The sequence below is a fragment of the Mus caroli genome, chromosome 6 (genome assembly GCF_900094665.2).
Source record: "Mus caroli chromosome 6, CAROLI_EIJ_v1.1, whole genome shotgun sequence".
Classification (NCBI taxonomy): domain Eukaryota; kingdom Metazoa; phylum Chordata; class Mammalia; order Rodentia; family Muridae; genus Mus; species Mus caroli.
In genome coordinates this window covers 146,657,828-146,668,390 of record NC_034575.1, presented here as the reverse complement: position 1 = coordinate 146,668,390, position 10,563 = coordinate 146,657,828, and the positions used below count along the sequence as shown (strand labels likewise).

At 46.6% G+C, this 10,563-nt stretch overlaps 2 protein-coding genes across 6 annotated transcripts in view; one reads left to right on the top strand and one right to left on the bottom strand.

Moving 5' to 3' along the window:
• The window catches only part of Sinhcaf (SIN3-HDAC complex associated factor), a 30,671-nt gene that overhangs the window by 2,776 nt on the left and 17,332 nt on the right, over nt 1-10,563 (top strand). Inside the window, exon 2 of one of the 4 annotated variants that reach the window (XM_021165508.1) lies at nt 3,441-3,533. The gene's annotated coding sequence lies outside the window, so the exon portion shown is untranslated. Of the gene's footprint in view, nt 1-3,440; nt 3,534-4,694; nt 4,831-5,022; nt 5,073-6,409; nt 6,527-10,563 lie in introns of those variants that run through there. The other 3 variants (XM_021165507.2, XM_029478732.1, XM_021165509.2) reach the window with 3 other exon arrangements.
• LOC110296748 lies at nt 3,989-6,251 on the bottom strand. Of its 2 annotated transcripts, none has more exons than XM_021165511.1 (2): nt 4,702-6,251; nt 3,989-4,182 (listed from the first exon to the last, which is right to left on the bottom strand). In XM_021165511.1, the coding sequence occupies exons 1-2, from the start codon at nt 5,224-5,226 to the stop codon at nt 4,165-4,167; spliced, it is 543 nt and encodes a 180-aa protein (XP_021021170.1). In that variant the 5' UTR covers nt 5,227-6,251; the 3' UTR covers nt 3,989-4,164. The 2 variants fall into 2 exon arrangements, 1 of the variants encoding a protein (XP_021021170.1); XR_002378204.2 differs by lacking the exon at nt 4,702-6,251 and adding an exon at nt 4,394-4,537 and having other exon boundaries at nt 4,050-4,182.

Here is a 10,563-nt window from a genome sequence, read left to right as displayed (position 1 = left end):
CACTTTGTAGACCAGGCTGGCCTCGAACTCAGAAATCCGCCTGCCTCTGCCTCCCGAGTGCTGGGATTAAAGGCGTGCGCCACCACGCCCGGCCTAACATGTTTTCTTAAATCACTTTTGTTTATGTTGTATGGATGGGGTGGGGTAGGGTTGGGATTCATCATGGTATGTCTGGGGAGGTCAGAGGACAACTTGCAGAAGTCAGTTCTCTACTTCCACCTTGTGCATCCTGGAGGTCAAACCCAGATTGTCAAGCTTGGGAACAAGCAATCTTGCCAGTGCCTGTTTTCAACTTTTTTTAGAAACGTCTTGATGATTTCCATAGTGGTTATGAGTTTACATTCTTTTTCTTTTTTTTTTTTTTAAAATTATGCTTATGGTTGTTTTGCCTACATGTATGTTTGTAGACTGTCAGGTTCAAAGGACAAAACACTCCACCCCCAGCTCCATCTTTGTTAGGGTTACTGTTGTTGTAATGAAACACCAAGACCAAGGCAGCTTGGGGAAGAAAAGGTTTCTTTATCTTACCATTCCACAGCACTGTTCATCGTAGAAGGAAGTCAGGATGGAAACTCAAATAGAGCAGAAATCTGGAGTCAGGAGCTGATACAGAGGCCATGGAGGAGTGCTGCTTACTGGCTTGCTAATTAATCATGGCCTGCTCAGACTGATTTCTTATAGACTTTAGGACTAGCAGCAGCCCAGAAGTGGTACCACTCACAATGGGCTGTGCCCTCCCCATCAATCACTAATTAAGAAAATGTCCTATAGGCTTGTCTTATGGAAGCATTTCCTTTTCTGTGTAGCCCTGGCTGTCCTGGAACTCACTTTGTAGACTTGGTTGGCCTCGAACTCAGAAATCTGCTGGTCTCTGCCTCCCAAGTGCTGGGATTAAAGGTGTGTGCCACCACCGCCTGGCTTAAAATTTGTTTTTTTATGTATATGAATAATACACTGTGGCTGTAGCTGTCTTCAGACACACCAGAAGGGGGCATTGGATCCCATTACAGATGGCTATGAGTTACCATGTGGTTGCTGGGAATTGAACTCAGGATCTCTGGAAGAGCAGTCAGTGCCCTTAACCACTGAGGCATCTCTCCAACCCAGGAGGCATTCTCTTAATTGAGGTTTTTTCTTCCTCTTAGATAACTCTAGCTTGTGTCAAGTTGACATAAAACTAGTCAGCACCCCCCTCCCCCAAAAAGGGCAGGCCACGGACTTTGTCCAAAATTGAGTCTAGGCCCAACTCAACCCATACTATGGGGGAATGTCTAGTGGTTAAATAAAACTAGCATTCCTCAGGGACTTGTGAAACTGGTTTCCGTGTCTCAAAATGGGTAACATACAGCTCTCCACTGATGTGTACCTGTAGCTGCTTGTCAAAGCCCATGCTCCCTCTAGGCTCCCTCAGTCTCTACAAAAATTTCAGTTACCCAGGTCTGGGCCTTTTCACTTCCCCAGGGGGGTCTCTCCTTCCAGATATCCTTTTTTTTAAGAGCTTCCCCTGCTGCTCCTCCTATTGTCCCTTCTCTCACTGATAGCCCTGGCAGCCACATTAAGTCTGTTTCTCTTACTCTTGATCTCTGGCCATTCTCACTATTCTTTCTCTCATTATTATCTATCTTCTTGCTATGGCCACTACTCTCCCTCCCTCTATGGTCTCTCCTGCTCTCCTGCTCCTTAGCACTGGCAATATTCAGTCTGCTTTTTCTCTCTGCTCTGGACTCTTCTTTTACTTGCCACAAACACCTTTGCCTTAACCATATCATGGGGCAGTCATGTTGGCAAGCTCTTTACTGTGGCCCCTAACATACATGGGCCACTTGTGTGGCTGGTGCTCAGGGAGGCCTGAAGAGGGTATCAGATCCTCTGGAACTGGAGTTACAAAGTTCTGAGGCACAGTGTGGATGCAGGGAACCAAAGCTCTGTAAGAGCTTTAAAGTAGTGATAACTGCTAAGTCATCTCTCCTGCCCAAGCGTACACTTTTTTTTTTGAATTATTTATTTTATGTATATGAGTACACATCAGAATAGGGCATCAGATCCCAGAACCTCTGGTAGAACAGTCAGTGCTCTTACCGCTGAGCCATCTCTCCAGTCCCACCCAAGTTTATATTCTTTTGTCATTTGGGTTTACAAAAACAGTTGATAGTGACATCATTTAACAGATGTTTGTTAGGCATCTGTGGTGGTGAACACTGATTGTCAATTTGACAGACAAGGAATGAGAAGGTTGTAGTTTCTCACTCACCAACCACTGACCACTGAACATGGAAGACACTGAAGTAACTCCCTAACTGCTGACAGACCAGCCTGACTCCATCTTAAGATTAAAAGCCATCTTATTAGAAGGTCAAGATAAGTTCATTCCCATTTTCTGTAAAGCTTGGGTTTGACGATGTCTTGAACTATTTTCTGGAATTTGACATGTTCCACACCCTTTACCTTACCTTTTACCATGATAGGATAAGAAGTTTTGCTAAATAATTTTGATTTGTTCTGCCAAGTTCCTATGTAACCAAAAACCTTTGAAAACCCCTAGCCTTGCAGTCTAGGGGTTCATATAAACCCTCTCTTCTCCTGTGTTCCATGCTATTTCCCCCCCTGCTTTAGGGGACATAGGCCCGTCTGACAGAAAATAAAGCTTAACATAATTTGACAAAAAATTTGGGTAAAAACCTCTTTATTCTTATTTGGTTGGGTTGATACAACCAAGTTTTATTTTATATGTAATTGAGAAAGACTTGGCATCTCTACTAGAGGGTCCCTGAGATGATGTTAGGCAAAGAGGAGAGATAAAACCTATAGACACACAAGGAACAAAGCTCAGCATAGAGAAAAGTTCTGATCCATAAATACCAGATACATAGTTTATAGGGCTGGAGATACGGTTCTGTGGTTAGGAGCATGTACCCACTCCTAAAGAGCAGAGTTTGTTTCTCTGCACTAGTGTTGGGTGGTTTAAAACCATCTCTAACCCCAGGTCCAGGGCATCTAATTCTTTCTCCTAGCCTCTTAGGCAAGCAACTGTATTCAAATGTACATACTCATGCGAAGACATACACAAGCACATATTTAACAGTAAATGGAAAAATAATCTTCAAAAATATAAAAAACAGTTTGTAAAAATTCAAAGAGTAGCTGGGCAGTGGCGACACATGTCTTGAGACCCAGCACTTGGGAGGCAGAGGCAGGTGGATCTCTAAGTTTGAGGCCAGCCTGGTTTAGTGACAGTTGTTCAGGTTTATTTATTCTACTCCTTTAGAGTAAGAGTGTTACAGAACTTTAAAAAAAAACAAAAAACGTTGAGGTCTTCACAAGTAGGTTTAAACTGTGTTTTAGGAATTGGCTATTGAATTAAAGTAGCATTTCAGAAATATTTGTTTGAATCTGCATACAGCGAAAGCAGTGAATCTTTTTTTTTTTTTTTTTTTTTACAGTTGATTTCCACACTTTGCAGCAACGGACCAGTATCAAGTTCTGGTGAAAAAACATTCTCTTTCCTACCTATCCTCCCAGGATCACTGAACCAGGTATTATGGGTTGCTGGGCTTAAGGAGTATCACAATTATATTTTCATTTCTTACTTTTTCATCTGAAAAGTTACTTAAGCGTCTTCCTCCTTTTTCCTCCTTCCTCATTCTCTGGAACCTCCCTATTTGTTTTCTCTAGATTACTCCCTTTCTTCTAGAATCACCTCCCTTTTAGATTTTCTTTAGAAACATTTTGATGTTCGATTATCGTATATTCCACAAGGAATAGTGTGTATTTTGCTTCCACTTTCTCCCCTCACAAGTGGTTTTTCTGGGCAGAGGAGCTCTTCACGGCTGGAGGATTTGTGTGTTTTCAGAAAGTGGCACCATTCCCACGGTAATTACCACCATGAAATTCGCAGAGGCTTGAAAACTTCAGTCCAAAGGAGCAAAGCAAAACCACTCAGTTATGGGTTGGGTCATGTTTGAGAGGGACAAGAGGGAATTACTGAATGGACCATGGCAAAATGCGACTTTATTAAACGACTTATAATCAAAGCCCCAAAGAACGAAAACTCTGTTGGAGAATTGAAATTTTAATTTGTGTGTGCATTGTGGTGCGCGGAGCGAATTTGCAGAAGTTGGTTCTTGCCTTCAGGTGGTCAGACTTGAAAGTACCAGTTGAGCAGTCTCACAAGCCAGGCAGGCCCTGAAAGACAAAATGTTAAAGCTCACCTTTAAACAGAATTTAGGAAAGGCAGGAACAAGTACAAACTAAGTGAGTGGTTCCACGACAACTTTCTCTGCCACCTCAAGTCAGAACCTGGGCATAGGTGCGCGAATGCTGCAAAAGCAGCTTCCAGAACTTTCCAAGCTCAGTAGCGTCCTAAGGGGTGCCGTTCGGTGAGGACAACCCTCACCTTTACACCTTACGCGTCCTGCCACGCCCCCGCGTCGCCTCCTTCCCCCCGGGGGTTGGGGGTGCGTTTGTTTACGTGACGTTGCTGAGTAGGCAGGACCCGCCCCCATCCCTGCGGGCCGCCGCGTTTCCCGCGCCTCGCCGCTTCTCCCCTTAAAAGGACAATAGAGGCCGCGGGAACGCGCGCGGACGCCCTGCCCTCTCCCCGCCCAGCCCACGACGCGCACGCGCCCGTATGCAAATCAGCTCGATTCAAGAGAATTTGGTCCCGGGAGCCGCGCCTGCGCAGAGGGAAAGCGGAATCTATACCTCCGTCCGCGGTAGCAACTGAAGAACTGCTGGAGACAATCTTTCTGGACTCGGCGCTGGCGGAGGGAGTGCTTGCAGGAGGNTGGCCTGGTGCAGTTTGCACCGTGGGGACGCTGCTGCGCGTGGAAGGTGAGTGATTCTAGTCCGGACATCGGTGCAAAACTGTCTCCGAGGTTTTGCTTTCTGTGATTTTTTTTTTTCCTTTCCTCCCTTTACCTCCCCCGCCTCCTCCGTCCTTCCCATACACAAACACACAGGAAGTTTTGTCTTGGAGATGGCATTGCGGGGAGCGCTGCCCTCGTGCTCTCCGGACTCCAGATTCTTTTGTACAGAGGTGTTGGAGATGCGCTTCTTAATTGAGGATATTTGAGGTAAACCGAAAGTCAGGGTGTGGGGAAAGTGAGTGCAGCGTGGAAACGAACGAGCAGCGGCGGACTTGCATCCACGCTGAAGGTGACAATGACTTTTCTCAGTCGTAGTGTTTCCTGCCGACCCGGAGAGCAGGGTCGGGGTCGCAGATCCCATGTGGGCTCTGCTCTGGCCAGGGGCTTGGGCTCCGCGTGCACCCGCGTGTTGCGCTACCCCGGCGCTCGCGATGGTGTTTGCACGAGGGTGAACAACAAAGCCGGAGCTAGGAAACTAACTTGCCAGTTCCTGGAGCCGGCGGCCACACAGGCTGAAGGCAGCGGGTGAGGGCCAGCGCCGGGGTGGCGCGACGCACGCGGCGTGGCGTTGTTGGAGAAGTCCGCAGGGACGCGGCTGCGACAATGAGCGCGCAGCACGCGGTCTTTGCACTCGGCCGGTGCCGAGTGGTCTGCAGCCCAAAGTTCGCTGTCCGTCTGGTCACCTGTAGCGTAGGTGCGGGCAACACGGGAGGGGTGGCCGTGGCCCGCGGCACCAAACAGTGAGGATGAAGGCGGCGGCGCGGTCCGCTGCGTGAGGCACCCAACTCTTTTTTTTTTTTCTTTTTGTTGTGTGTGCTTCACCTGACAAGCCACGTGCTTAGGGCCGCGACCGTGCTACATCTCAGTGTCCAGCTCGGAGTGAGCCGCGGGCTGCGGTCGCCGTCGGGGCTGTCGGGAGCAGGACAATGTGATTTCCTGGTGATGGCGTCTTGCCAGTTTCCAAAGCACAGCGAAAGTCGCCAACTCGCAGCATACGCACGGCGGCGGGGACCTCCGGGCGTTTCTCATCCGGGACTCCGCAAAAGTTTGGCTCCAGGGACCAGTGGCTCAGGACACCCGAGCTCGCGTGGGTCCCCGGGCGCGGGTCCCGGTCGCCCCGACGTCGCCGATGCCGCCGGACAACAAAGGGCCGCGTGTGCCCGAGAGGCGCGGGCCGGGCGGGGCGCGGGGCGGCTTTTGTCCCTTAGGTCCTCTCGGAAACTTCAGCGGCGGCTCAGCGAGGCTGTGTCCGTGGGGGCGCCTCGGCCTGCGGATCACCCATGCGGCGCGACGGAGCGCTACTCGGCGGGGCGCACGCGTGGCGGGGGCTCCGAGGCAGGGGAGGCCGCGTCTGGGAGGTCCGTGCATCCGCCTTTGAAGTGGAACTGTTGCCATGTTTGAATTACGTCAGGCCGAGCGTGCGGAGCGGCCCGGGAGCAGAGGCGCGGCCTTCGGGCGGCGCCGGCGGGGCGCGGGCCGTTGTTCCAGCGCAGGTGAGGGCGGCGGATGGAGCGTGGTGCCCGGGGACCCCGGAGCGCTGGGCTCCCTCCAGGAGTGGAGCTCCGCTCCCTACCCCAGGACCTCCGACTACACGCGGGGAAGTTTCGGGGCGCCGGCTCTTGCCCCTCTTGGAAGTGGAGACTGAGGAACTAGGGGGTGCGGTGCGTGCCTTCTTTGTGTGTTTACACGTGGGGCGATCGGCGAGGCGCAGGGCAGGTTGGGTTGGGCGGCTTTTAAGACAGTGCAGTTCTGGTAACCAGCACCCCAGTCCGCCTCTTGTTATTTTTCTTCTCACCTTTCCTTACTGCAGGTGAAGAATGACTACGAGCCAGACGTGCACCGTGTCCCCCCTCCCCCTCCATGTTAGGAGTTCGTTTCAAGTAGGCTCTTCGTCTTCTCTTAATGCTTTCTAAAGAAGGATCGGGCAACTTTTTTAGTGAGAGGTGGACGTAAAACTTGTTTCTAGCAGTGTCCGGAAAACATCTGCTTTTGAACTGAAGTTTGTCAGACTTGAAAATCATTTTAATGGTTTTTGTGCTGCAAAACTGAACGCGAAAGTCTGGGGTTCGTTTTTTGAGTCCCGGCAACGCCTAAATGCATTTAAAGTATTCTGAGGATGATCTGGAGGATGTTTTGTGTTTTGACCTTAAAGTATGCAGGACTCAGATAAATCTTAGATAACCTTGAGAACTGCTGCATCTGGGGAGTAGGGCCTTTCCGAGATAAAGGATGCTGGGAGAAGTTGCCAGAGAATCACTCAGCTGGGGAGCCCGTGCTAGTTTCACAATTCCTGGGAACGGGACTGACCTTCTACTTACCCTCTTACACTTCTTTCAAGCTAACTTTTTGGTATGTGGCTCCAGGCATAGCTCAAAAATTATGCTCGTTTGACACATGGATGCTTCTTTGGTATTTGGGGTTTGCTTGCAGTCTAGACATCTCGCCAGCAACACCATATCTGTTGCAACTTTAACAATTAATCCTGTGTTTCAGTTAGCTTGTTTTCATCTAGATGTGGCCTTGACTGGGAAATAATATTTTTTGAAGTGAATAGAGAGTGTGTCAAGAAAATTAAAAACCTTGGATATTACAACCTTGGCTTCCCTTTGGGTGATTCCAGGGACCTGTGAAAATAACATGAGGTACTTTGCAAACATTGTTTTGTTTTTTGTTTTAAGTAGATTACTTACTGCAAGACTTCAGCTTCCTAGGAAAGTCTATACACACATCATGTAGAACTAAATGATTCTGTTATATTATCAAATGGTGTTCCTAAGAGAGATTTGAATGAGTTAAGAGAGAAAGAAAAGCAAGGTCTTCACTGCCTTTATTTTTGTGGGTGGTTGGAAATTTTAAAGAACATCTGTGTGTGTATATATTCATATATGAGGCCAGGTGACTATTGGGGAAGTTGGATCTCTCAACCACATGAATTTAGGGATCAAATCCAGGTAGGTGGTCAGGCTTTATTGGCTGAGCCATCTTGCCAGCCCTGTTTTAAATGCCCACCCTCAAAACTTGCTATGCTTGTATAGCACCTGTTAGGTAAGTGTTGTACCACTGAGCTGCCTGCACAGGTATAAAATGCCACCCTCCTCCCCAAGACAGGGGTTCCATTGTAGCCTTGGTTGTCCTACATACAAATCACTCTCTAGACCAGACTGGTCTTGAATTTGGAGATCCACCTGCCTCTGCAGTCCAAATGCTTGGGATTAAAGGCCCATGCCACTGCCAGCCAACTAAAATAAACTTAAATGGAAAAATCTTTTTTCTTGTTTTGATCTCTCTCTTTCTCTAAAGATTAATTTATGTGTGTTGGCATTTTGCCTTTATGTATGTCTGTGTGAGAGTGCCAGATCCCCTGGAACTGGAGTTGTGAGCTGCCATGTGGGTGCTGGGAATAGAACCAGGGTCCTGAAGAACAGCTATCAATCTTAACTGCTGAGCCATTCCTCCAGCCTCAATGGGAAAAAAAAAAATCTGAAGCCAACTTCTTAAGGCTGCTTTGAGGACAATTAATTTCCTATGCCAAGCTTTAGAAATATGTCCTTTGGGGTTGCTTGCTGCTCTTCCTAAGTAAACTCTTGATAATGGGATCCCAGCACTCAGCCAGGTGTCCCACAACCTGTAAGCTGCAGAAGACCAAACGCCCTCTCCTGGCCTCTTTGGGCACTCTGACACTTGTGCACACACCTACATTGACATACATACACATAATTAAAAATAAAAGAAATCTTTTTAAGGTTTGAACTATTTCCTAAGTACCTAAAAATAATTCTTTAAAAGAAATCATTTTCCCTTTCTCTGGAGATGATAAGACTGACTGACTGGGAAAAACGGTAACACAATTCTCAAGCCCTAACTTAATTGTTCAGAATGCTTAGTGTTGTGACACCTGTAAAAGGGGCCTGCAAGCAAGTGGGATCTCTGAGTTTGAGTCAGCCAGGGTTTCACAGAGAGACCTGTCTCAAAAGAAAGAATACCTCCGGTGGGAAGCTGCAATTCTTTTGATTCACTTTGACAATGGCAGTAATACCTAATTTCACAGGGTTGAAAATGACTGAAATGTGAAAGTAAGTGGCTGCTGTCCTCAGGGTTGGGAAGTGGACATCTTACAGAAGATAACACTGAAACGTGGGTCAGTTGCTTTGCCCAGAGAAACAGTAAATGCTGAATGAAAAGAGTGAGTGAGTGTGTGGCCCCTTCCCCCCACCATCAGAAACCAGTTCTGGGAAGACACTGCCCTCAACTTCTGTTTGTCATTCCAGATCTGATTCAACCATTTTACACCAAAAAGTCCGGTGAAGACCTAGTAAATGTCAGTACTTTGTTCCTGGTTTCTCTGCGGTGCCACCCTGGGGTCCCTCACTTTTGAGTTCTTACAGGTTTAAGTAGGAAATTCTTGATGTCATTTGGTTCTCAAATCTGTTTTCTTTCTTTCAAATTGTTTCTGCAACTAAGAATTCTAGTATTGTAGAAGTAATCTTTAAAATCTAGTTAAAAAAGAAAGGTGCCGGGCGTGGTGGCGCACGCCTTTAATCCCAGCACTCGGGAGGCAGAGGCAGGCGGATTTCTGAGTTCGAGGCCAGCCTGGTCTACAAAGTGAGTGCCAGGACAGCCAGGGCTACACAGAGAAACCCTGTCTCGAAAAACCAAAAAAAAAAAAAGAAAGGCATTTGTTTCCAAGGTGAGAAGGCTTTCTTTCTCCACCAGGAATGCAAAGTCACAGATAGTTAGTGGCTGTTACAGATTTATTTTGTCGTAGTACAAAAGTTGAAACCTGAGCTAAAATAATTCCATTTCTAGTTGTGTATTTTGTTTCCATCTATTAAAAGTTTGATTGGGTTTGACATTTTTATCTGGTTAATGTTAATGAATGCTAGGTTGAAGTAGGCTCATTTCTTCTAATTGTCCCCCTCTTGAAATAGTAATATTTTTGTACCATTTGCTATAAAAATTGTTTACCATTAATCTTCTTAGTAATTCATTTCATTTACATTTTCTGGAAATATTTAAAACTTTTTTTTTAAAAACTACAGGAACCCATAGATTAGAAAGTTACTTTTGGAAACTTAAAATCTTTTTGTTCACTTATTTTATGTGTATAAATGTTTTACCTGCATGTATGTATGTGTACCAAGTATGTGCCTGGTTCTTGCAAAGGCCAGAAGAAGATTTCAGGTCCCCTAGAACTGAAGCTAATAGATGTGAGCCACCATGTGGGTGCTAGGAATTAAACTTGGGTCTCCTGGAAGAGCAATAAGTGCTTTAAACTGCCAAGCAATGTCTGTAGTCTTCACATTTTTATTATTCTTATTATAAATTATTATTTTCTTTATAATAATATAATTATTTTTCTAGTCACTGCCTTTATGTTCATCTTTGCTATCCTGCTTTTTTGGTAGTAAGCACATGCCCATTTTTGTGTATAGGGTTAGTACCTGGGTGTAATGTATGACTTCTTGATCTGCCAAGGTTAACTTTTTGTGTGTGTGTTTTGGTTTATTGAGAGACACACACACTCTGTGTAGCTTTGGCTATCCTGGAACTTACTCTATAGACCAAGCTGAACTTGAATTCAGAGATCCATTTGCTTCTGCTTCCTACACCCACAAGGAGGCTCACAACTATCTGTAATGGGATCTGATGCCCCCTTCTGCTGTGTCTGAAGAGTGTCAGTGTACTCATAAAATAAATC